At 49.5% G+C, this 26,642-nt stretch overlaps 1 protein-coding gene across 1 annotated transcript; it reads left to right on the top strand.

The window, feature by feature from the left end:
* Window positions 1-196: 196 nt before the first annotated feature.
* LOC311342309 (mediator of RNA polymerase II transcription subunit 13-like) lies at window positions 197-24,251 on the top strand. The gene is made up of 30 exons (XM_084467150.1): window positions 197-999; window positions 1,773-2,007; window positions 2,339-2,507; window positions 5,520-5,665; window positions 6,143-6,340; window positions 6,646-6,840; window positions 7,137-7,296; window positions 7,703-7,810; window positions 7,921-8,631; window positions 9,185-9,398; window positions 9,823-9,853; window positions 10,290-10,405; window positions 10,956-11,043; window positions 11,151-11,359; window positions 11,713-11,912; window positions 12,273-13,150; window positions 13,581-13,748; window positions 14,576-14,799; window positions 16,577-16,772; window positions 17,230-17,653; window positions 17,774-17,990; window positions 18,324-18,515; window positions 18,888-19,111; window positions 19,540-19,682; window positions 19,801-19,959; window positions 20,341-20,520; window positions 21,014-21,159; window positions 21,847-22,011; window positions 22,739-22,839; window positions 23,233-24,251. The coding sequence occupies exons 1-30, from the start codon at window positions 934-936 to the stop codon at window positions 23,363-23,365; spliced, it is 6,396 nt and encodes a 2,131-aa protein (XP_084323276.1). The 5' UTR covers window positions 197-933; the 3' UTR covers window positions 23,366-24,251.
* The last annotated feature ends 2,391 nt before the right edge of the window (window positions 24,252-26,642 follow it).

Here is a 26,642-nt window from a genome sequence, read left to right as displayed (position 1 = left end):
CAGGTTTAGAGAGTGATATGATTTAAATGACAGATACTGCCTTGTCTCTTGTTTAATATAGCTGTGAAGTCATGGAGCCACTAGACGCCAGGCCACGCCCCCATCTGGACGGATTGGCCAATAGGGCTCGAGAGGCAGAGTTGTCCTCCTGGCCGCCATTAAAGAATTCAATCCATGAATTGAAATAATGGAAATCTGCAGGACCCACGGATCAGTGAGATTGAAGTAGCCGATAAGTAATCTCGCGAAATCCGTGGCGAATTCGTTTTAAGGATCTTTTTTAACTATGTCACCGGGGTGTGATCGTTTCGGAACATGGGAGGGCGGTGTGGCTAAAGGTTTTATTGGGCTGGCTAGCGTCGGCTCTTCGGTATGTTAGCTCTGTGGCTAGCAGGCTAACAGCGATCAGGGGGAGGGGAGGAGAGTTCCTTTGCTTTGAAATTGTTTCGGATCGGCTAGCTAGCACGTTAGCTCCCTAGGCACTATGCTGTAGAGTTGAAGTGTTTGTTACCTATGCGATTTCATATTTTCGTCTCGCACACCACTTTGCAGCTCTCCGGTTGAACGTTAGCCTGTCCATGCCATATTAACATTGTCCATCGGACGCTGTGGCTGTGCAACAACAAGCTGACTGCTCACCCGATCAGACAATACACTTCAAATTTGATTTATGAATCGTATAGCTACAACCTTACGGTTCGCTGTTCGCTCTCTTAGCTATAGTCGGGGGTATTAAATGATCCGAGGCTAGCACCGGTAGAAGTTGTCTATTAGCCTGGAGCTAGCTCCATGTAGCCACCGGGCTGGCAGCGCTGAGCCGGGTGATCGCCGTGAAATAGCGTGAGGCGGAGGAGCAACTTGGCGAAACAAGAGATTACTCCTCGCATTCATTGAGACGATGGATTTTAACGTGACGGCCCCACACTGAAAAGGATGAGTTCGTGCTTTGTACCGAACGGGGCCAGTTTGGAGGACTGCCACTCCAACCTCTTCTGCTTGGTGAGACACTGTGCAGCTAGCTGTGGCTAGCTCTGAGACTAAGGCCAGAAAGCCATTTTGGCTAATCAGGCAACAAGCGTTGTAACGTCAGTGGCAGACCAGAGTGAAGGCATTGGGCCTTCCACTTGAAACATTGTGGTCTAACTTTGTTTTATAGTCCACAAGTCACTGGCACGCGGTGCAATAAAGTTGGATTCATGATTTGGTTAGGTGTGATCGGCATTTTAAACAACGTTGATATTAAACTATTATGCTAACGTTAGCAACAAGCACTTTGCTGATATGCTCCATAGGGTGAAGCACAAATCTTTATCTCTATGAAAAATCTTAATTATGCTAAAGTAATGCGTCAATGTTCATGTGTTGCCCCGTTTACATGTATAACAAGGTGACGGAATGGCTGAGTGAAATAGTTTGTTGTATGTCTTGCAAACTTTTATTCTGCATAGTCTTGCAAAGGTGCTTCACCAGTTAAAAACAAACTAGTAAATAACAACCCTATTTAATTAAATAATTGTGATTCCCTGACACCAAAACATCTGACACATCTGAAATGCATATTAATGATTATGTCAGAAAAACACAATATTTGATGTTTCAAGTCTAATGATGTTTATTGAACATAACCTATCCTTAGTGGTAAATTGCTTATCAGTGCTGATTGTTAACATTACTCAGTCATGTTTTTATCACAAAATGGTTGGTTTCAGCGCTGCAGTGATGGCATTGCTAACTCCATCATTCTCAAACTGTCCCTGGTCCAAATCTCTCAGGCCGACTTGACGGGGATCAAATGGAGGCGTTTCGTGTGGCAGGGGCCCACCTCGTCGCCCATACTCTTCCCGGTGACTGAGGAGGACCCCATCCTCTGCAGCTTCAGCCGCTGCCTTTCCTCGGACGTTCTGAGCGTGTGGAGGCGACACCAGACCCCCGGGCGCAGGGAGCTGTGGCTCTTCTGGTGGGGAGACGACCCCAGCTTCGCAGAGCTGATCCACAACGAGCTCACAAGTAGGTTCCAGCTCCGAATGGGTGTTCTGCATTTGCTCTTCATTTTTCGTTCCTTGGCTTCATCTAAAAGGCTTATTTGCAGCATTATAATTGTGGTAACATTACATGCAGAATAACAAAGTGTTAATTTGTCATTATATGGTCAGAGCGGTTCAATTGAACTTACTTCTTAATATTTAATGAAAGTGTAAGTTGGAATGTTACGTTTTAATATATATTGGTTGGTACCATGGGGTAATATGTACTTTTATGGCTTTCGGTGCGAGAGTAGCATCTGTGACGTACGTCAGTGCGGCCCTGGTTCTAACCTGTATCCTTGTGTCGTCCGCAGGCGAGGAGGACGGCGAGTGGGAGAGCGGCCTGTCGTACGAGTGTCGCACGCTCCTGTTCAAAGCCATCCACAACCTGCTGGAGCGCTGCCTCATGAACCGCGGCTTTGTGCGCATCGGGAAGTGGTTCGTGAAGCCCTACGAGAAGGATGAGAAGCCCATCAACAAAAGGTTTGTCCGGCTCAGTGTTGGGCGGCCCACCTTTGTGTTCTGGAGGTGTTTTGGTTTCACTTTCTTTACTATGTCGGTCGATGGGGCTGGATACATATCTTCTTCTGGTAGACTTTTGAAAGCTGCACCCTGATACTTCTTTGACAGCCAAGCCATTTATCTGTTTTATAACATACAATTTATAAAACAAAGCACTTTGAATGATCAAGGTGTTCCTGTGGGATGTAGGACTGAGATACAAGGCTTGATTTGTAACAATATTTATGTTGGAAAGAATTTTTGATTAGAGACTCCTTACTATGTATTTACAACTATTAAAGTTTTAGATTCAGAGGTTGCCATGACAGAAAAAATGGTGTAATCAGTTCTTCTCTTAAGCTATTGATTAACACCAAAGCCAAGTGTTTCATTGAGTTGATATGAAACAAGTGTTTAAAAGCTATTTGTCACTAGCTTCACAGAGGGCAGGTTATCACATAAAAGATAAATGGACAGCTGTTTGCTTAAGATCAACACCTGGAATGGCAGGAAAGCCGGCAGACCTGAAACTGATACAATAGTCTCTTCTGTGCTGTGCCCTGGTCTTCTATTTGCATTATTAGTCAAACTTTCATGGACCCTCTCAGTTGCGTTTTCGTGATGAGTCAGATTGTGTAAAAAAAGATATGTCAGGATCTATATCTACATCAGGATCTACATTTGCAGCTGCTACTTGAGACAATGTCATCCAAAGTTTTCCTTAATGTTTTGACAAGCTTTTGGTCAACCAAGTTGAAACCCCATTCAATACATTTAGATCTAGTTTGGGAGGATCTATACTTCACATATACATGTTCATGGCTCATGAGTGTAAGGAACTACATTTCTGTGGGGAAAAGCTGTGAGTCAGTCGGACTGTATTGCAGCGCAGTGACTCCTGGCCTGCTCTGATTGAGAATCTGCACTTTCTAGATGGTTCTGTTCACAGCGCTCCTGAGTCACTTGGTTCCTGGAATGTGTGGGCTTGTAGGCTTCTTCTCCAGACAGGAGAATGTCAGGAATTGAGCAATGGCCACTATATCTAGGGAACTCATTATGTAATACAACAAATGTCTGTGCGCGATTGTGCAGGGTATGGCATTAAGGATTAATACTGTTCTAACAAAATGAGTAAAACGTTGCATCAGAGCCGCTGGGTGATTCATCAATCAGAACAGTCTTTATTTAAGAAAATAGTATCACGTCTTGGAAGTAGGCTATTTCTGTTGATGTATAGTCTACATAAACAGCAGGCCACCACTAGCCTATGAATCATGGAAACGGTATGCTTAGCGTTGTCAGTTTACTGAAAGGGAGATTTTATAGACTCCTTTTTTTTTCTCTCACTTTCCCTTACATGTTCTGCATGAGGTTTGTTCTGTCTTTTCCTTGAGTCTTAAATACAACGTGAAAAGTAAAGGGACCCTTCAATTTATTGGCTAACTTCTTATTGTTATTAATTCACCAATTAACAAAGTAAGCAGAACACTCACGATTGTTTTGTTTAAAAAAAATGTACATTATCCAGAAAAACTTGCCAAAATGCTGTGTTAATGTGTTCTGGCATCGCTTCCCCCATTCATAAACCCTGCAACAGGCTAATGCACAAATGCCATGTTTTGTCACTTAAGCACGTCACGATGTAACCTGTTGTGCTAGGATCCACCAGGCACTGTCACAGAAGTCAGATATGATCTGAATATCTCGTCAGAGTTCCTTCTTATGAGGAATCAGGTGACAGACCGGTTAAATTGAGTGGTAACTGTTTTTGAAGTATTGTTATGGAGGACTTATCGTACAGCAGTTTGAACAGGGCCGCGGGCCGGTCTGATTACATAAATCATTAATCTCAAGGCATATCCCGTTTTGATCCTGATCCGTCTTGGTCTAGTGGCTCTCTCTGTTGCTGCACAGCATTGTGGTGGTGGTGGCGGTGATTGAGTGACTTGTTCGCCGGTGTCACACTGTGTTTATGGGCTTTGAAGTGTTTTTGGTTGGGTGTGAGGATTTTTTCCCCATCCCCCTGCCACAAGTGAAGGCTTCTACAGGCAGTAGTGCTCTACCTCAAACAGAGGGACCCAGCGAGTCTCCCTGTCGCCCTGCTCTCTCTCTCTGTCGCCTGCTCTCGCTCTCTCTCTCTCTCTCTCTCTGTTGCCTTCGCTCCCACTCTCTCTCTGTCGCCTGCTCGCTCTCTCTCTGGCCGGTAAACGGGGCAGTCTTTGGAAACGGCTGAGTCTGCAGTGTGGTTTTACAGCAACCATGTCAACAAGAACTATTTTAGTGCATTTACCCGGCCCGGCCCTTCCAGAACTCCACGCAGAATAAAGATGGATGGCCGCTGTAACAACTCCTATAAAAAAAACAACTCATGTTATTTATAACTTGTTTAGCATTAAGGACTGTGAAGGGGCCAACGTGAGGGGGCCTGGCTCTCAACCAAACCGTCTTGATTAGAGGTGTGAAAAGTGCCAGTGGTGTAGGCAGCCATTGTGCCACGCCCACTCCTCAAACCCGTAGGCAGGGGGGGTGGGGTGGGGGGAGGCCCTGTAATGACATGAAGCAAAGTGAGCAGCCAAATATGCCAGGAATTGGGCCTCTCGCATCCTCTTTCTCTTGGCCTCCCAGCAGTCCCCACGCCTCCCCTGCTCCTCCCCCCGCCCGCCCTCTGAGTCACCTCTTCACAATGGGTTTTCTCTGCACGCGACAGTGCACTGATAACTCCAAACATCAAAACAGCCTACTCGGCTTACACTAGCACACCGGGTGTTGTTGACACCTGGGCCGACCGGCTACTGGCTCCTTGCACCAGGCTGTCTGAGGGGGGGAGGGAGTAGTCTGTTGTTGTTGTTGTTGAAGTTTTTCTCTTGTTTGGTAATCACGTGCATGCTCATTTATATATATATATATATTTATTTGTTGTCATAGAATTTGATGTTGCCTGCCTCGCATTGACACCTGCTCCCTCTCCTCCCCCCTCCATTGATGGGTCCACAGCGAGCACCTGTCATGTGCCTTCACCTTCTTCGTGCACGGCGACAGCAACGTGTGCACGAGCGTGGAGATTGCCCAGCACCAGCCCGTGCAGAGGCTCAGCGAGGAGCACCTGGGTCTGGTCCAGCAGAGCTCCAGCCCGCTGCAAGGTAACGCCAGCCCCCTCCCCCGAGGCCTTCCCTTTGGGTGTGCTTTCAAATGTGTAGTGCCATGAGAATGTATAGAAAGGTTTTCCCATGATCTGTAAAGCCCTTCAAATTAAAAGCCTCTAACGAGGAAGGTGGAGAGAGAGTGCTCCTTAAGGCCACTGCATGTGAGTGTTATGGACACCTGTGGATAGTTTAAACAGTTTGGCTGACATACCAAAACCGCCCCCCCCCCCCTGTGTGACTGCATTGCATAGTCTACAGTATGTGTATGCATGGAGTTGCTTGTGAGTGTCTTCAAAGGGAAAATCCTGTTTGCTTAAGTAAAGAGAAGTTCCCAAACGTGTTAAGTATGTTATGAAGTGCGACGTTACCCTGAACACTGTGTGCTTCATCGCCCGTTGTCTTAATCCATAACCACACCGGTGCTGTAGCCATGCCACCCCACTCACTCAAGTCTTCTCCCCCCCTCCCCCCCAGTCATCCTGAGCCCCTACGGCCTCAACGGGACCCTCACCGGTCAGGCCTTCAAGATGTCCGACCACCCCACCCAGAAGCTCATCGAGGAGTGGCGGCAGTTCTACCCCATCAGCCCCACCCCCAAGGAGGTCCCGGAGGACAAGATGGACGACGGCGACTGGGAGGACGACTCGCTGGCGGCCGTGGAGGTCCTCGTTGGTACGGTGCCATCTCTCGCTTTTTTTTTGTCTTTTGTTATTTATTTATATTTTTTGTTGTATCGTAAATGCAGTGAATCTTGTCAGAGGGAAAAGTACGGACATGGAAAAATAGTTGTGGTTGCTTCATGTCTTTCTTAGTATTTGCTACTTTTCCGCCAAATATTTCTTAATTATTTTGCGGGCTTCTTATTGGAACAATGAGGGCACTGTACTTCCTGCGGTGACACCCTGGTCTGCCCTCTGTGGCGATGAGCACAGTGCATCTTGTGTGGTGACCGACACTTTGTGCCCGCTCCCCTGCAGCCGGCGTGAGGATGGTGTACCCCGCCTGCCTTGTGCTCTTCCCCCTGTCGGACGTCCCGGCCGCGGCCCCCCAGGGCGCGGGCCACCCGTCGGGGAGCCTGTGTGGCGGGCAGCAGGGCCAGGCCGCACACCGGGACCCCGCCATGTCCTCCGTCACCCTCACGCCCCCCACGTCCCCCGAGGAGGCTCAGACCGGTGAGGCCAGACGGTCCTCATTACCTTAGATAATTAGATCTCACTTTTTATTCTATTAATTAATGACAAATTCTGATGTGTTAATAGAATGCTGTAGATGGGTTGAACACAAAACTATTAATCAAAGTGTTGGATCTTGGCTTAATAATAGAACACGATGACGTTTGACCCACATTCCCCATTTGGCATAAATAATTTACATCTTCTGAACTGTGTAACGTGATTTGGGTTTGAATCGCCATGGAAACCCCCCCCCCTTCCTCATCCGTGTCCGTGCGTGTCCCCCTGTGCGGCAGACTGCCAGCCGGCCCAGCGGTGGCTGAAGCTGGCCTCTGCGTCGGACGGCTTCAGCTCCAGCCGAGGGGGCCCCCACGGGGGGAAGGTCCCCGGCAGGCTGGCCAGCCAGGTGGTGGAGACGGTGTGGCAGGAGTACAACATCAACCGTGCCGACAACAAGTAGGTCCCAGACCGGCCCTCAGACCCGCTTACATCTGGCACTGTGTGACTCTGTACAACATTTACATTCAGGGCGTTTAGCAGACGCTTTTAGCCAAAGCAACTTACAATAAGTCCATTTGTCAGAAGAAAGATAAACGGCAATATATCGCTGTGGGTACAGTAAGGCTGTTCATAGAACCAAGTGGCAAGCACTAACAATCACTAGGTTAACCCATTCCCCGTATACAATAAAGACCGCTAGGATAAGACGCTACACAATGCTACTACTAAGAACTATTTTTAAGTGCAAGGACGTTCAACATACAATCAGTGAGTAAGAGGGTGTGGGGGGAGGCTATGCAGAGTCTAGGTCAACTCCAGTACAAGTTGGTGTTTTTAACCTTTGTCATTTCTCCTTGTGAAGGAGGAAGTTTTCGGCCCTGACCAATGGAACCTGTGAGAACAAAACGGATAAAACTGACCTTTGGGATTTTTTGGAGCCCTCTCATCGGGCCCACTGCAATTGCACAAGGTACTCCCACCAAGTGACCGTGAACCCTGATCTGATGCAGCATGGTACCGCATGATTACTGTACACGTGATGTACAGCACGTGTATCCTAACGCGCGTTTCCGCTTTCAGGCACAAGAACCAGAAGCAACGAACCAGCAGCACCTCAACGCACCCGGCGGCGTCGGGGCCGCTCCCCACCCCGCCCCCCAAGCACAAGCTGGGGGAGAAGCTGGAGAAGGGGGACAAGCAGCCCAAGAGGCCCCAGACCCCCTTCCACCACCGCAGCGCCGCCGCCGAGGAGCAGTACCCCGAGCCCACGGTGCCGCGCTTCTGCCCGCGGGCCCCCGAGGAGGGCTACCCCAGCCTGCACCACGTGGACACGGCCCCCCCCTCCTCCAAGGCGCCCACGCTGCACCCCCACGGCCCGCCCTCCGACCTGGCCGGCTCCCCCCAGCCCCCGCCCCTCAGCCCCCACCCCTGCGTGCACGCCGAGGGCGAGCCGGTGGCCATGAAGAGCTCGTCCACGCCCATCCACCAGCCTTTCTACCCGCCCTCGGTGGAGCCCTGCATGCTGCCCCAGAAGGCCCCCCACGCGGAGGAGCCCCACCTGGGGGCCATGGCCCGAACCTTCCCCCCGGCCTACGCAGAGTCCCTGGAGCCCGCCGTGTTCGTGGGGTCGGCCGTCAACCCCAACGAGGACTCGACTCACAACCCCTGGAAGTACTTCAACCTGCCCCGGAAGAGGGTCTCCGACTTCCTGCCGCCGCCGCTGCCCGTGGACAAGATCAGGGACTCGGGGGACTCAGGGGCGGGGCTGGACGCCATCGTCTCTGTCACCGAGTGAGTATTTGAATTTGAGTATTTGTGCTAGAGATAGTCCGATACCTTTTTTTTTTTTTTTTTTTTCCGTATCGGCCGATACCATGTATCTATATCAATACAGCATCTAGCATTGTAACTACTACTACTACTACTACTACTACTAGCACTTAGTGTCATTGCTTACGATGACAGCAATGTGTATAGTCGGTTCACTTACTGTCGCTAAAGATATTTTCAGAACTAGATCACTTGCATATATAATCAATAATTATAAAAATACATTTGTAGTCAAGCATCCATGTTATTCCCACTTGGTAGCTTGAACCCACGTCGGTCGGAAATGGCGCGTTTCCCATTCCGACTTTCCACCTCCGACCGTTAACGAATGCAGCGTAACACTGTATGTTCTCTGCCTGTGTAGTAAATGAGCTAGTCATGGGATGGTATCGGATCGGCGCACAGTCTTGTGTACTCGCCTTTTTAGGCGGTATCTGAGGAACTTCCGATACTGCATGCATCGGTATCGGAAAAATAGGCCGGGCCTCTCACGCCGGGCCTTGTCTCCACTCAGGGTGATGGCGGGGACCAGTCAGACACTCAAGGTGTCCGCAGAGCTGCTGAAGACCTACGCCCAGCGGAGAAACAGCCACCTGGTGTCACTGAGCCGGGACGGCGACCACGGCGGCGAGCTGGACCCCTACGCCTTCGAGGACGGAGACGACGACTTCAGCTTCGGCGAGAAGAAGGACAAGGCCGGAGAGAGGGACGCCAACAAGAAACAAAACGTGAGCCCCGCCCCCCTCTCGCTGCGCTGGGGGAAATTACCGGCGCAGCCGCGGCCCAATTACCCACACGCCGTTTATTTTTAAAACCACTCCCGTCTTTACGTTGAAGGAGTCTTCTTGTGTAATGTATGGCAACTGGGGCTGGAATGAGCTCGCTGTATGCAGTCGGTGTCAACGAAACAATGGGGTTTTCTCTTTACACTGAGTCCTTTGACAGCCAATATGCTTTTACAATGAAGGAGTAAGTATAGGGTGTGGTTAAATATGCATTTGCTGTGTAAACAGCTTGGGATTTCTGATGTATGGTGCATGTATTTCTGGATCAGCTCCAGTGAATTGCGGCGTTTTAAGATTTGATTTTAAATTACAATGTGTGTTTTTCTGTGACTAACTAGTTTTGTGGGTCTTTATTTGCATGGCACAGGGGGAAGATGACGGTGGATCCTCTGCTGATGGTCAGTCATTTATCTTTTACATTATTATGCCTATTTTAAATGTGTATTTCCAGTACAGTAACACAGCTGACCAAGTAACAATTCATTTTTAGGATTAAGCCACCAATCTGAGGGAGGAACTATGTTGCTTGGTAGAAGAATTATCATTTGTTTTCATTAAATGTGTTTTCAATTTATGTTGCGGTTTATTTTGGGAAATCTTACTAGGTAGTCATAGGAACGGTTTTACTAACCGTTTTATAAAATAACCGCATTTAGATTTAAAAGCGGCTACGGGCCATCGTTAGGAGACAGCTCACTGTTTTAAATCACTGAACCACAGCCTTTCGTGGCCTAATGAGTCCCCTCCAACCGGTGCTTCAGTCTGTTTACCTTCTATGTGGTGGTATCCCATGACAACGCTGTCTTCTTCTTCTGTGGCTGTTGTTGCGTGCAGACGGCCAGGGAGCCGCCAAGCCCCCCGCCTCCACCAGCCTGATCCACGAGAACGACCTGGCCGTGTCCTACAGCGACCTGGACAAGATCTTCAACTCTGACGAGGACGACCTCGCGGTCAGTCCTCCCTACTTGTTCACTTATGTTTGATTTTTTTTTATACATGATGCAGTTCATGTTAATATTTCAGAGTTTGAATTGGGGTAATTTATGGTGTATCCAATTTTTTATTTTTTTTACATAAAGCACAAATAATAGTCGATGGTAGCATGTTGCCGTTTGGCCCAAACAGTGGTGTGGACCGCTGTTAATGTGACGATGACACAGGCCACCATCGTATAGGAAGTCTCTTCCAAGCCTGTTGGCTGTTTCCCCATAAGACAGAAACCGCATCAATCAGACACGCTGGCCTCCACCGCGTCAAAAAGACATTGGGCACAAAATGAGGAAGTGCGCTTATTTGCTCAAAAACTTTATACATTTATTTAGCCCTAATAGCTTTACTTGTAGCGGCAATTGACACAAATAAAACATTTAACAGGAGTATATGATGGGTTGTATTTTAATGTGTATACATTTATTTATACATTTATACATTTATTATGTAAGTTTGTTCGTTTGTATGTAATGTTCTAATGTTTCCACACACACACAAACACACACACAGCCCGGGATCAGACGAGCAGGCGCCAGCGGCGAAGACAAGTTCTCCAAGGACGGGAAGCCCAACACTCTGGACCCGCTGTCGTGCATAAGTACGTGGTTCCCATTCATCCTTTCCATCCACTCCTCGACCCCCCCCTCCTCCTGCCTCCAACCCACCTCCTTGACCTAATCCGCTCCGTCCCTCCCCCCCTTCCAGGCTCGGCGGACCTCCACCAGATGTTCCCCACGCCGCCCTCCCTGGAGCAGCACATCATGAGCTACTCCCCCATGAACCACGGGGGCAAGGAGTACGGCGGGCTGGAGGGGGCGGCCGGCCTGTCGCTGCTGGACGGGGGCCTGCTCGCTGGCCACTTCAAGGCCGAGGTGGAGGAGGGCTTCTGCAGCCCCCGGCCCACTGAGATCAAGGTGGGTCCCCCCCCGGTTGTGTGGCTGGATCATCGTCTAACGGTTATGAAGCCTTTTAGGGCGCTTTTGATTCATACGTTACTGTGTGTACTACCGTGATCTGATCTGGGTTTACTTTATTCTATATTAAAGTTTTTAAATCATTTAAAGTGTATTTATTTTAAATACATTTTGTTTTTCAAATTGAGAATTGGTGCCGGACAAATCATAAGGATTGTGATTTGATTATATGATGCCCATTTTAGGCTCGTATTATCGATTGGGGAAGTGTGGAAAATGCCCAGCTGAACTTCGGAAGAATTGTCTGTGGATTAAAAAATTACTAACCGCTTAGTTTTGTGTTCCCCTCGTAGGACTTCTCGTTTGTGTACAAGCCGGAGGCGTGCCCCGCGCTGGTCGGCTGCACCATGTACGCCCCGCTGAAGACGCTGCCCAGCCAGTGTCTGATGCCCATCAAACTGCCAGAGGAGTGCCTGTATACGCCCAGCTGGACCCTGGGCAAGATGGAGCTCATACCACCAGTCCAGTCCATGGGCCTGCTCACCAAAGACAGGTACAGACCGCACCCCTGGCCTCTACAGCCTGCTGGGCGCTGGGAGTTGTAGTGTTAGTTACGGGGGGCAGGATGGTGAAGAATGTCTTTTTTTGTTAATATAACTAATTTATAGACTGTATAGATTTGAAATTGTAAATTATTATACTTGAAGAAAATAGTTTTGTTGTGAGAATTAGCTGTAGGCATTACCTTGAGCAAGATTCCTAAACCCTACCTGTTTAATAACATGGATTAAAAGCTACTGTCCCAATTTGATACTCCTGGCTATGAACAAATGAGTAAATAATTAAATCGTAGTTAGCGCTATGCCCGGGTACGATAGACACGTTGCGTGACGACTCCCCGTGTCTCCCTCAGCAACATCCCCAGCGTGGAGCCCGACTACAGCCAGAGCTACACGCCGCAGACCCACACGCCCTTCATGTCCAACAGCGCCCCGCCCAGCAACAGCGGCGCCGGCATCCTCCCCTCGCCGGCCACGCCCCGCTTCTCCGTCCCCACGCCTCGCACGCCCCGCACGCCGCGCACGCCCCGCGGCCTCAAGTACGACAACTCGGACCTGTACTCGCCGGCGGCGTCCACACCCTCCACCTGCCGCCCGCTGAGCTCGGTGGAGCCCGCCACGGTGCCCTCCATCCCGGAGGCGCACAGCCTCTACGTCACGCTCATCCTCTCCGAGTCGGTCATGAACCTGTTCCGCGACTGCAACTTCGACAGCTGCTGCGTGTGCGTGTGCAACATGAACATCCGCGGCGCCGACGTGGGCGTGTACCTCAGCGACGACGGCGAGGCGCAGTACCCGTGCACGTGCGGCTTCAGCGCCGTGTCGAACCGGCGCTTCGGCCAGTCGGCCGGGCTGTTCCTGGAGGACGAGCTGGACGTGGTGGGCCGGGGCTCGGACTCGGGCCGGGACACGGAGAAGCGGTACGAGGAGCTGCGCGCCGCCTCCCTCCACCGTGGCGGCAGTCTGAAGGAGAAGCCCCCAGATGAGCTGGTGCTGCTGCTGCAGGACCAGTGCACCAACCCCTTCGCCCCCGTGGCCGGCGTGGAGCTGCTGCCCCGCCCCCTTGGCCTGCTGGCGCGCTCGTTCCTGCGCGTGGAGGAGCGCGACTGCTACAACGACTGCTACATGGCGCTGGAGCACGGCCGGCAGTTCATGGACAACATGTCGGGAGGGAAGGTGGACGAGGCGCTGGTGAAGAGCACCTGTCTCCACCAATGGCCAAAACATAAATGTGAGTTGCGTTTAGCAGACTCTTTTATCCACAGCGACTTGCAATACATTTGTACATTTGTCAGATGAAAGAGAAATCATATATCGCTGTGGTTACAGTAAGGATGTGCATAGAACCAAGTGCCAAGCACTAACAATCACTAGGTTATCCCATTCCCCGTACACAACAAAGATAGCTATGGTAAGATTCCACACAATTCTAAGTACTATTTTAAGTGCAAGGACGTACAACATACAATAAGTGCTTACAGTAAGTGCCAGAGTTAATGGGAAAAGAAATGTTTTGATTTTAAGATGCGTTCACATTTTGGGTCAGTGTTTGTTGTCGTTGTACGATTTAGTCACCTCCCTACCCGTCTGCATCACGCGGAGCATAAGGAAAGCCCCCAGGACCCCAGGCTCTCTAACCGCTATCTCTCTCTCTCTCGCAGCGGCGGACATGAGCAAGCTGTTCTCGCCGGACGTGCTGCGGGTGATGCTGTCCCTGCAGCCCGTGCTGCAGGACACCATCCAGAAGAAGAGGAGCGTGCGCTCCTGGGGCGTGCAAGGCCCGCTCACCTGGCAGCAGTTCCACAAGATGGCCGGCAGGGGATCCTACGGTAGGCTTCAACCTGCAGAATCATGTCTGTAGTTGTCATCACGTTTGAAGATGCTGTGGAGCAGGCTGGTTCTATCTATATAGCGATTTGTTTCACAGCTGTTAAACTGGCTTTTTTAGGGACCACCCAAAGGCTGGTTAAGGGAGGGGTACCAACCTGTTTTTGGCCTGCGTCCCCATTTATAGCTTGGCAAAGTTTGCGACTTTTTGAGTCTGCTTAATAGTAGTTTATTAGTAAAATAGTTTGTACCCAGTCCACACCGGTAATACTAACACTATTACACATTAGGTGATTAGTAGGAGTTTGCTCTTTACTATAAATCATTAGGCATTCGTTTGCCATACAGGATGTCTATAAATAAAATGGAGCATCAAATATCGACTGCTTATTTCGGACATCTCTTGGGACACCATGTGAATATCAGGGGACCCAAAGTGGGGTCCCGGGGTACCATAACCAAAACCGTAAATTAAAATAAATAAATAAAACCACGTTGTGTTGCAGCTGTATGAGACTGAAGCACTCCCAGACTTTGACCCTGGCGGCATGCGGCTCAGGGGGTAGAGCGGGGTTGTAACCGGCAGGTTGCTGGTTCGATCCCCGGCTCCTCTTAGCCTAGAGTGTCGAGGTGTCCTTGAGCAAGACACCTCACCTAGACTGCTCCCGACGAGCTGGCTGTCACCTTGCATGGTCGACACCGTCGGTGTGTGAATGTGTGCATGAATGAATGTTAGGCAATATTGTAATGCACTTTGAGTGGCCACTGGTTAAGAAAGCGCTTTACAAACACCGTCCACTGAACCCTTCTGTCGCTCTCTCCCCCCCAGGCACGGACGAGTCCCCGGAGCCGCTGCCCATCCCCACCTTCCTGGTGGGCTACGAGTACGACTTTGTGGTGCTGTCCCCGTTCGGCCTGCCCTACTGGGAGAAGCTGCTCCTGGACCCCTTCGGCTCCCAGCGTGACCTGGGCTACGTGGTCATCTGCCCGGACAACGACGCGCTGCTGCGCGGGGCCCGCACCTTCTTCAAGGACCTCACCACCATATACGAGGTATAGAGCTTCAGCACGTTGTCATGTTATTAACACATGGTCCGTCCAGTTAATCTCCAAGCTTTAGTACTAGGGTTGCACAAATACCGACACCAGTATTGGGTATTGGGCCAATACTTACCACTCAACAGTATTTCAGTACATCGAACCGGTCGCGCTATGGTGATTTGTTGTCTAAGGTGATGACATTGTCTCTTTGAAGGCTTTTTTGTTAAAACCAGAAGGTTCTGCTTATTTTTGGCTTGGAATGGCCTTCTGTTACTTTTGTATAGCCTTACTATAGGCTTGACATAATCTGCAGAGGAGAAAATAAAATGTGCCTACATATGAATTGCACTTTCATGGAAACCAAAACTAGTTGGTTTCCATGAAACCAACTAGTTTTCAGTATTGGGTATCAGCAAGTACACAAATAAAAAGTTATTCTCCAGAGCTTTATTATATAGTCTGGCATGTTATTCTCCATATTAGGGAGGCAAGAACCCATACACCCAACAAATATAATTGAATACGCAGTCAATTTCAAGTATTCTTTTTCTTATCAAAAGTCTGTGAGGCAGTCCATGTGCACCCACACAGGTGCTCTGTTCTGGGCCTTTTGCTGCTGTAGAGCTAGAAGGATACATGTCTAAACAGAGATTTTAATGTTGTATCCATTTGGGAAAGTTTGAAATGTGAGGTATCCAGCTGAAGTGCATATGCGTTTAGGGCAGGGTACCTGGTAATTTCACTTTCAGTTTTGATATCGGGGGATTTCTTGACGGGCGGTTATTATTGTAAAACAAACCTTCGGGGAAGTCCTGCCTACACAGGCCAGTTACTGAACCCGGTTCAAAGGGCCGGAGAACCGGTTTTACAGCCTCTCCACAACAACGCATGCCTCCACACCGCTCAAGGCTTTTGGGTGTTGATAGATACGGCAGAAAGACAAGACATCAATACTTTAGATATCGATACTGTTTTTCAATTACAATACTTTTGTAATAGTTTGATTCTGCCTGATGAGTACTGAAGTAAAGTTTATGGCATAAAAACCAAACAACAAAAACAAAACAAAAAACTATTGCCACACAATTAAAAATAACTTAAATGATCCACATAAGCAATCCCCCCTGCACCGCTACTACATAAGTCTTCAGCGCATAGTCCGTAATGGTCTCCTCTAATTAACCTGCTGTTATGCTCCATAGATCTTTAGCACATAGACCATAATGTAATTCCCCAGAGATCTTTAGCAAATAGACCATAATATAATTCCCCAGAGATCTTTAGCAAATAGACCATAATGTTATTATAGAGATCTTTAGCACATAGACCGTAATGTTATTCTCCAGTGATCTTTACCACATAGACCATAATGTTATTCTAAAAATATCTTTAGCACATGGATATAGCACATAATATAATTCCCCAGAGATCTTTAGCAAATAGACCATAATGTTATTATAGAGATCTTTAGCACATAGACCATAATGTTATCCTCCATAGATCCATAAGATTCTCATACGATCCCATCTTGCCAGGCTTCAGGTTATGCGTTTGAGTCCGAACCACCAGTAGTTCCGACCAATCAGTGTTTGACATACGGTTCATCCAATCACCTGCCACTGTATCTAATGAAAGCCTGCCCCTATCCACACCATTACCACGGACACCTCCCCAGATGGGGCTGTAGAAACCCACATGGGGTGTCAGAGCGGTAGCCCCTAGTCCATCACGGTGTCCTGTAATGAAACGGCTCCTCATGAATGAATGTGTGGTGGTTGTTCCCCGCCAGGCGTGCCAGCTGGGTAAGCACCGGCCCATCTGTAAGAGCTACGCCGAGGGCATCGTGAAGGTGGGCGCGGCGGAGGACCGCTGTGCCACCGAGCAGCCCCTCAGCGACTGGTTCCTCAAGATGACCGCCAGGGACGGGAACAACGACGCCTTCAACAAGCTCAAGCTATTCGCCCAAGTGTGCCGCTACGACCTAGGTACGGACGCCTCTGCGTGTTCCCCCGGCAGACTCGTTTTGGCATGGGGCTCAGGAGGTAGAGCGGGGGTTGGCTGGTAACCGGAAGGTTGCCGGTTCGATCCCCGGCTCCTCCACTCCTCCTAGCGTTGAGTGTCGAGGTGTCCCTGAGCAAGACGCCTCACCCCAACTTAGGCCTGGGCGATGTGGCTGAAAGACTCATCACAATATAACTAGATCAATAACTATTGATCATTTTAATGACCTTAAAAGAGTAGAAAGTACCATGCTGGATTTAAACACTTCTGGTTAACACTTAATATGACCTTCCACTGTTCTTCATTGATAAATACTCCAATGTCGATACAACAAAGCTCTAATATAAATGCAGTCCGTTTGCCATTTACCATTTGTTGGTTCTTTTGCGTCACATGGTTAGTTAAACGTCTAACCTTGTGTTTGTCCCTCCCTCGCTCCAGCCCCGTACCTGTCGGGGCAGTCGCTGGACGGCTCGCTGCTGTCCCAGCGCAGTCCGGCCCCGCCCCCCTCATCCAACACTCCCAGTAGCTCCTCCAGCAACTCCTCAGGTCCCCCGTGCACCAACACTACCAGCTCCAGCACCGGTGCTGCTGCCACCCCCACCGCCGCCACCGCCGCCGCCTCCTCCACCGCCCAGCCCGCCCAGGTCAACAGCACCCCCGCCTCCTCCGCCTCAGGCCCCCAGAACGCTGGGGGAATGGCTTCGGCCAAGCCTAGCGCCTACACCCCCTTCGGGACGACGGTCACGCAGGGAAGCGCCTCTCAGAACGGGCCCCAGCTGACGCCCCAGGGAGCGGCGGGCCCCGGGGAGAACGGCCCCACCGCCAACCAGCCTCAGGTCCCCGCCGAACCCCCCAACGAGAGGTAGGGGGGGGGGGGGGTCCTCCTGTAAACCGCCCTCATGGACCCAGTGCATGAGAGGGTTCACTGAATCCGGTTTGATGACCCCAGACCGCGCCGTACTAACACCTCTTCCTCCCCCAGCACATTGGACCGGGACAAGGTGGGCAAGCCCACGGACGGCGAGTCGCACGCCATCTCGTACCCGCCCGCCATCGTGGTCTACATCGTGGACCCCTTCAGCTACGAGGACGCCGACCGCGAGGTGCGCTCCAGCGTCTACACCCTGGGCCTGCTGCGCTGCTACCTGGAGATGCTGCAGTTCCTGCCCCCGCACATCAGGAACGCGCTCTCTGTGCAGGTACTGAGGACACCGTCCGTCCCCCCCCCCAGTGGATGGGCTCTTCTGATGTTGATGGCTTGGCGCTTGCTTGGCGCTATCGTTTCGGTTTCTTAGCCATTGACTCATTATCATTTTCTATCTGTGCACCTGATCTTTTGGATGTAGATCACAGTGGCTTACCTTTTTTTAAGTTTATTATTATTATTATTGTATTATGGAATAACTACATCTCTTTAAATGTCAGTTTCTCTACAATGTAATCCTCATATTCATTGTTTGAATCCATGCACCAAAAACAGTTTTTAAAACATTCCCCAGACTAAAGAACACCGTTTCCCTCCCTGCTTCCAGATTGTTCCATGCCAGTACCTTCTGCAGCCGGTGCGGAGCGGCCAGCGCCACCTCTACGCCCAGCACCTCAAGTCCCTGGCCTTCTCCGTCTTCACCCAGTGTCGACGCCCACTGCCCGGCTCCACCCACTTCAAGGCCCTGACCGGCTTCGGCCCCGGGCTGGCCATCGACATGGCCCTCAAGAGCCCCGAGGTGAGCCCTCGGGCCGGCGTCATGGTGCGGCCGGCCGGCTGTAACCTAGCGATTGTTAGTGCTTGGCACTTGGTTCTATGAGCATCCGTACTGTACCGACGGCGATATTGTGTTTCTCCTTCTTCTGACAAATGGACTTATTGTAAGTCGCATTGGATACAAGAGTCTGCCAAATGCCCTCAATGTAAATCCATAGAAAAATAAAGATAAAAATACTATTAAACACCCCTTGCTTATAGGAACATAGAGTAGGTTAGCTGGTTTGATTAACCAAATGAGAAATACACTTGTTAACTAAGCTCATCGCCAAAGCCACCTGTACTCCTATAACGATGACCTCTAACCCCTCCAACCCTCTCCTCCTCGCCGCAGCGGCCGGAGTGCGTGCGTCTGTACACGCCGCCCTTCATCCTGGCGCCCATCAAGGACAAGCAGACGGAGCTGGGGGAGACGTTCGGCGAGGCGTCGCAGAAGTACAACGTGCTGTTTGTGGGCTACTGCCTGTCCCACGACCAGCGCTGGCTGCTGGCCTCCTGCACCGACCAGCACGGGGAGCTGCTGGAGACCTGCATCATCAGCATCGACGTGCCCAACAGGTACGCCCCAAGCCGGTAAACGGCTTGATTTCTGTCTTTATTCATGGTCCAACCTGAGATTTTCAGTTACTCATCTTTGGCTAGTTAACTTCCGTTAACTTAACAAGTTAACTTAACAAGCTTAGTGACGCTGGGAGCAGCCTCATTTTATTCGTTAAAATATCGATATTTGGGGCGATATTTCCTGACTAACACAAAAATGCTAAAAATATCTATCTATATTTGGCAGCAGTATCGGTTCTCCTATTTTACGGAGAAGGTAGACAATACCTCGCCGTATCTATATATAGTCCCACCCCTAGTCTCTGCAGACACAACAGGGGAAGCTTGAGTTCCGTAGCCAGTAGGTCAGACACACATCCACATCCGCGTTCACTGTTCCAAGTTGGTGTCAGTTCCAAGTTTGTTTGTTTGTTTGTTTGGTGCAGGGCTCGGAGGAAAAAGGGCTCTGCCCGGCGGGTGGGCTTGCAGAAGCTGTGGGACTGGTGTCTGGACCTGGTGCAGGTGACGTCGCTGCCCTGGAGGGTCGTGATTGGACGGCTGGGCCGAATGGGCCACGGAGAGCTGAGAGGTAACGCAACATATGCAGTTTAAAGTTAGAATAGGACCAGGCGACGTAGATTTCCCTCATTGACCTCGTCGTTGCACTCACGTGTCTAACGCGCGTGATGTCACTTCCTGTGCGGCAGACTGGAGCATTCTGCTGAGCAGGAGGAACCTGCAGTCGCTCAGCAAGCGCTTAAAGGAGACCTGCAAGATGTGCGGCATCTCGGCCGCCGACACTCCCAGCATCCTCAGCGCCTGTCTGGTCGCCATGGAGCCGCAGGGGTCCTTCGTCATCATGCCAGGTAAACGGCTCGAGACTCACCTGTTCAGAGTTCACCTGGACTCCTTACCCCCACAACCCCCTCCCCTCTTACGTACTTGTATGTTTACATCCTTGCACTTAAATTAAAGTACTTAGCATCGTATCTTAGCCGTCGTTGTTGTATACGGGGAACGGGTTAACCTAGTGATTGTTAGTGCTTGGCCCTTCTATGAACATCCTCACTGTACCCACAGCCATAGATTGCTGTTTCTTTCTTCTGACAAATGTACTTATTGTTAGTCGCTGTGGCTAAAAGGGTCTGCTAAATGTAAAGCTACAGAGACACTGTGCGGACGCCGTCCATGGGGCGTGTGAACGCGCGGTGGCAGAGTCTAACCCGCGTCCGTCTGCTCCGTCTCAGACTCGGTGTCGACGGGGTCGGTGTTCGGCCGCAGCACCACGCTCAACATGCAGACGTCGCAGCTGAGCACGCCGCAGGACACGTCGTGCACGCACATCCTGGTGTTCCCCACGTCGGCCATGGTGCAGGTGAACACCAACACCACGGAGCCCGACCTCACCTTCAACCCCATCAACGCCGGTGAGTGGGGGCCGCTCCAGGGGAGTAGGGGCTGAGGGTGAGATGAGGGGTTGTGTGGGGCTCAGGAGGTAGAGCGGGTTGGCTGGTAACCGGAAGGTTGCTGGTTCAATCCCCGGCGCCCCCTAGCCGAGTGTCGAGGTGTCCCTGAGCGAGACGCCTCACCCTACCTGCTCCCGACGAGCTGGTTGTCGCCTCGCTTGGTCGACACCGCCGCCGGTGTGTGAACGTGTGCATGAATGGGTGAATGTATAAATACAGTCCATTTTATGATGGACATTAAAGCTTTGGTTTTTGTCAGGGCTCGTATCAAGATTTAAAATAACCAGTTGGAACAAAGAAGAAATTAGATGAATGTATTGTTTTAATGAACAAGAATGTCGACTCTATGCTGGATGTTGAAATGACGTTCTGCAGTGCAGGTGTGCGTTGTCGTGGATGTGATACGGCGTGAAAAACCAAAGCATCTGAAGGAGAACTGTTCTTTTCATTCCAGATGGGTCGGAAGGGATGGGCTTCTTTGACCTGTTCGACCACGACATGGTGGACCCCGACCTCATCAACATCCTGCCTACCTCGCCCACCACCTCCCCGGTACACTCCCCTGGATCCCACTACCACCAGGGAGGAGACGGCAGCAAGGTCAGCCCCCCCCCTCCCCAGCACACTCCCACCCGGTCACCCCCGTCCCTCTAGTGTTCCTCCTTACCTGGGGGGCTGTAGCTCACCCAGCTTTGTGGCTTATACGGCCATCGATTTAAAACTAATCTCATGCAGAGTTTATAAGAGAAAGAACATTTGAATTTGAAAGCATACCATCCGGGGAGTTGATGGCAAATGTGATCTGAAACCATCTACGCTTGAACAAACCCCTTTAAACGTCAGTGGAGGCGACTCACAGGCATTGGAGCATACCACTTCCTGATTACGATTCATCGTATTCAAACAGACATCGTGATGTAATAGAACACGATTTGCAAATCAAAAAGGCTGCGATTAAAAAGGGATTTGGGATTTTTACTGACTAGAGATCAGTAAGATTCTTATTTATTTTTCTTTTACAATTCAATAGTTAAATAAAGATATTATCTCAATTCATCAACAAATAAGCCTGGCCTAAAGGCAAGAGCAGTTTATATTTTGACTGCTTTCAATGTTGTGTTGTTCATAATAAAGAAGGAGTTATTGCTGGTTTAGTAAATAATACAGAACATAAGGAACTTATGTTATCTAAATCGCAATCGCAATATTGGTTGAATCGTTCAGCCCTGAACCCTGTGCCGCCTCAGCCCTGTCATCGACGCTTGTCCTTGTGCCGTTTCCCTGCAGGGCCACAACACGGACCGCATGGAGTCCCACGAGGAGGCCCTGAACATCTTGCAGCAGCCCATGGCCCTGGGCTACTTCATCTCCACCGCCAAGGCCGGACCCCTCCCCGACTGGTTCTGGTCCGCCTGCCCACAAGCCAAGAACCAGTGCCCCCTCTTCCTCCAGGTAGCCCAGCTCGTCCCCAGTGCCTCTCCGTGCACATCGACACGCGCCGTGTCGTTCTACATTTACATTCAGGGCACTTAGCAGACGCATTTATCCAAAGAGACTTACAATAAGTACATTTGTTAAAGAAAGAGATTGAACAATATACAGCTGTGGGTACAGTAAGGATGTTCATAGAACCAATCACTAGGAAGGATAGGACAACTAGGATAAGGTGCTACACAATGCTAAGTACTATTTTCAAAGGTGACGTATTATACCGTTATTATATATGTTTTGAAAATGTGCCTCTTCTGACATCACAAGTAGGCGTGTCCACCTAGATGTGTGCTGGATAGATCAGTCTACCAGCCTACCCAGTGGACTGTAGCAAACGTTGCTCATCTATCCGTCACACATCTAGGTGGACACGCCCACCTGTGTTGTCAGAAGAGGCAGATTTTCAAAATGGCTTGTAACAGCTAATCACACTCACACCTGGTATAATATGTCACCTTTAAGTGGAAGGACCTACAACATACAATAAGTGTGTACATTAAGTGCCAGGACAAACAACATACAATAAGTGCGTAAGGGGGGGGTGCTATGTAGAGTCTAGGTGAACTCTGAACAAGTGAGTCTTTTGCAGAGGCTGGTGGTCAGCCATTGTCCGGTGTGGAGGAGCAGGTTAAGGCTTCCTTCTGACCTCCCCCACCCCCCCCTCTCTCTCTCTCCCCCCCCCTCCCAGGCGTCCTTGCATCTGCACGTGTCTTCGGTCCAGTCAGACGAGCTCCTCCACAGCAAACACTCCCACCCGCTGGACTCGAACCACACCTCCGACGTGCTCAGGTGAGGCTCAGTGAACTCAACCGCTGCACGCCAAGCCACATTACCGGGCCCCTGCTGGTATTGTGTTATTTATAAAGGGCTGATTCAGTTCATCCGGGTCTTGGCAATGCATCTGAACAGGAGTGTTTTCTGGTGGATTATAATATAGATTCAGTTTATGGCAATGCATCTGAACAGGAGTGTTTTCTGGTGGATTATAATATAGATTCAGTTTATGGCAATGCATCTGAACATGTATTGGATTGGATGGATTACAAAGTCACATTCAGTCCATCCAGTTTTTGATAATGCAAATGAACATCTGTGTCTTTGGTTGATTTATGAACCATACCTTCGGTTCATCCGGTTCTCAGGAATGCAAATGAACAGGTTTTCTTTTTTCCTCTCCTCCAGATTCGTGCTGGAGCAGTACAACGCCCTCTCCTGGCTGACGTGCGACCCTGCAACGCAAGACCGGCGCTCGTGCCTGCCAGTCCACTTCGTGGTGCTGAACCAGCTGTATAACTTTATCATGAACATGCTCTGAGCTCCGTGAGCCACAGGATCCGCCGCCGCCGGGAGATGATCGCTGTTCACTGAAAATCATGGATTTGTTGTGCTTATAACAAAAAGAAGAAGAAGAAGCGAGCGCGCCCCTCCGTGCCCCGGACAGGAAGTGACCTCGCTCCCCCACGGAGACGTCAGAGCACGCCGTAGAGAGGGGGGGGGGGGGGGGGGGAGAACGCCGTCTCGTCGTACCGCCGGTGTCGCCAACGCAACCACGACTGACCGGGCCTTTTCAATCAAGCCAATGCCAAGAATTCATTTTAGCATTTCGGATGATCAAGGGACTTTTCATAAAGGAGAATAAATTGTCTTTTTAATGACTGTAGATTGCAATCTATGAAATTTTATCCTAATGAAATGCCTGCATATATTATTTATTGTAAGTTTTTAAATGTGGAATTTTTAATGCTTAATATCTTTTATATATTACAAATCCTGGCGGGTGTGTACATTGCCATCTCACTGTAAAGGAATGGGTTTCGATAAAAAGTGGTGTAATTTTCTCAATTACAGTTACGATAAAAGAAGCTGTTCACGTGGATTTGCTGTAGATTGCTTGTAGAGTATTATTTTTCCAGAGGGTACATACCTTTTTATTGCCATGCTGTAAAAATGAAGTAGGCTGGCCTGGGCATTTGTGACCCACCCCACGAGTGGATGAGACTTACCTCTCTGTGCTATCGGTGCCCGACTCTCTCGCACAGTCAAACTCAACGAGCTCTGACAAACAGGAGGAACATGAGAAGGTACATTGTCAGATTATATATTTTATATAACAGATTTAGGTAATTGTGTGTGTGTATATGTGTAAATATAATTGTGTGCCGCTACTGATGGTGCAGCTTCAGTTTTAGGAATAAAGTGCGTCTACGTAATTTCATTGTCCTCATTTATGCATTTTATGTTTCGCACTAAACTGTGGAGTCCACTGCAGGTACACGTGATGTATTCACTGTGGAATACCCGAGTCACTCGGCATTGAATCTGTTCAATGGACTAATGCCTTTTTTAAACATTAATCCTGTAGTTGTCAAAATTGCGTGACAAATTGAAGGACTTCGGGCCATATGAAGGCCATTGGCTCAACGTCAAGTAAGGAAATAAGAGTTCCTCAATTACGAAATGGGTTTTAACCTTACCTGCACTAGAAGGGTTTAGCCGCTTAGTGAAAATGTAATTTGCTAATCAAGAGGAAACGTGGCACTGCCGGGGCTTATCCAATCACAGGCCTCATCCTGCTTAATTGAATCCAATTAAGGAGCAGCCCTATTTGCCCGCCGAGGTTAAACGGTTGGTCCAAGAGCCAGTAAAACTGGTTCACATCAGTACGCTGTTTAAACTTTTATGGCCTAATGGAAGTGTTCATGTCAAGGAACCATCGTGATACCCTGGCAGTCACATTAGAAAAAAATATCGTTTTATTACGAACGCGTTTTTATAATGAATAATAGCACTGTCCAAGACACCCGGAGCAGTGTGTGTGTGTGTGTGTGTGTGTGTAGTATTTACACCTAATCCATTACCAACCTTGTTGTTGTACGGCTGTACTGGCTATCACAGCGGAGAGGTTGGAAGGACCAGGGGCCATGTTGGTACAATAGCCGGGTTTGGAGTTCTGCCAGGACCCCGGGTCAGCACCGCTACTCTGGCGTGCCAACTGCCACTAGAGTCCGCGGGATGAGCGCCCTCTGCTGGCCTGCAGTGCCTCTACCCCCGCCATCTGGCCTCCCGTCCGAGGAGGGACCAGACCTGGCCCGCAGCGCTAGGCAGGTACGCAGCCACGGTGCTGGATACTATATTAAGCAGTGCAGGAATGGTGCTTAATATAGCACCGTGTAACCTACATTGTAGCACTCAGGAAATGATTCCTCTTCAGCAGAGACATGCTGGTGCTCTCTATAGCGTTAATGGAATTCAAATGACAAGGTCTTAGGTGCTTAATGAGATTAGCACAAGCTGTTGGGAGCAGTTAATGGCCTTTCCTGGTGTGGGTAAGTAAGGTTGACTAATTGACCAGGAGGCAGCTGACCCTGGCTTAGACAACAGGTGGTTCTGTATGTAATGGACTTTGGCTAGCACATTATTTACTTTTTCTTATTTTTTAAATCCTATAATTTGATTTGTACTACACCTTAGCAGGTTATTTTGTGAAATATATACATCAATCCATTTTTAAGTTGATATTTAATTTGTGTGTGTGTGTGTGTGTGTGTGTGTGTGAGAGAGAGAGCCTGTGTGTGTGTGTGTGTGTGTGTGTGTGTGTGTGTGTGTGTGTGTGTGTGTGTGTGTGTGAGAGAGAGAGCCCGTGTGTGTGTGTGTGTGTGTGTGTGTGTGTGTGTGTGTGTGTGTGTGTGTGTGTGTGTGTGAGAGAGCCTGTGTGTGTGTGTGTGTGTGTGTGTGTGTGAGAGAGAGAGCCCGTGTGTGTGTGTGTGTGTGTGTGTGTGAGAGAGCCTGTGTGTGTGTGTGTGTGTGTGTGTGTGTGTGTGTGTGTGTGTGTGTGAGAGAGAGCCCGTGTGTGTGTGTGTGTGTGTGTGAATGAGAGGGACTGACAGAGAGAGAGACGTGGTAGAGAGAGCTCTGAGAGCATCACTTCCCGTGATAGAGACGCGCTGAAGGAGCTGTCCGTCCCGGTCCGCTGCAGATCACTGAGGACCATCACTCTTCAGCTGCTGCCAGTGAGTACCTTGGTTTGCTTTTTATTTCAACGGTATGGCCGTATACTGTGTGACACACAAGCCTATTGTCATTTTACCCCACTGTAAAATTAAAAGTTAATGGCCAAAGGCTGCTTATTGTCCTTTGGTTGGTACATCTGCTTTTCTTCAATGTAATCTGATTCAGAAATTATTCAGAATCATTAACTATTTCTGTAATACTGCTGTTGCTGTTGGATAAAAAGGCATCCCCATTGTGTGGCTGGACGCAACAACCGTTATTAGATTAAGATGTTCCTGTTGCACTTGAAGCAGGATAACCTTTTCAAGGGAAGAAAGGGTATTTTAAACCTTACGCTGCTTGACTTGATTAGGCAGGAGCCTTAGCTTTGGTGTGTGACGAACTGACATTTCACCAGAGTGCATGTAGAGCCCGGCGACTTGAGAGTCCAACCTGAAGGTCCAGAACACACTCACTTCAAATGACAGTGTGGCATTCCCATAATCTGCTAGGCTGCCACTCTGCCCATAAATATAAGATCACTTCTGTATTCTGAATTGAACAGTATAACGAGACACAATTGTGAGAAACAACGTTATGTT

This window comes from Micromesistius poutassou, assembly GCF_964030765.1.
Source record: "Micromesistius poutassou genome assembly, chromosome: 4".
NCBI lineage: Eukaryota > Metazoa > Chordata > Actinopteri > Gadiformes > Gadidae > Micromesistius > Micromesistius poutassou.
The sequence above is the reverse complement of the archived record's forward strand: the minus strand, read 5'-3'. Positions and strand labels throughout refer to the sequence as shown.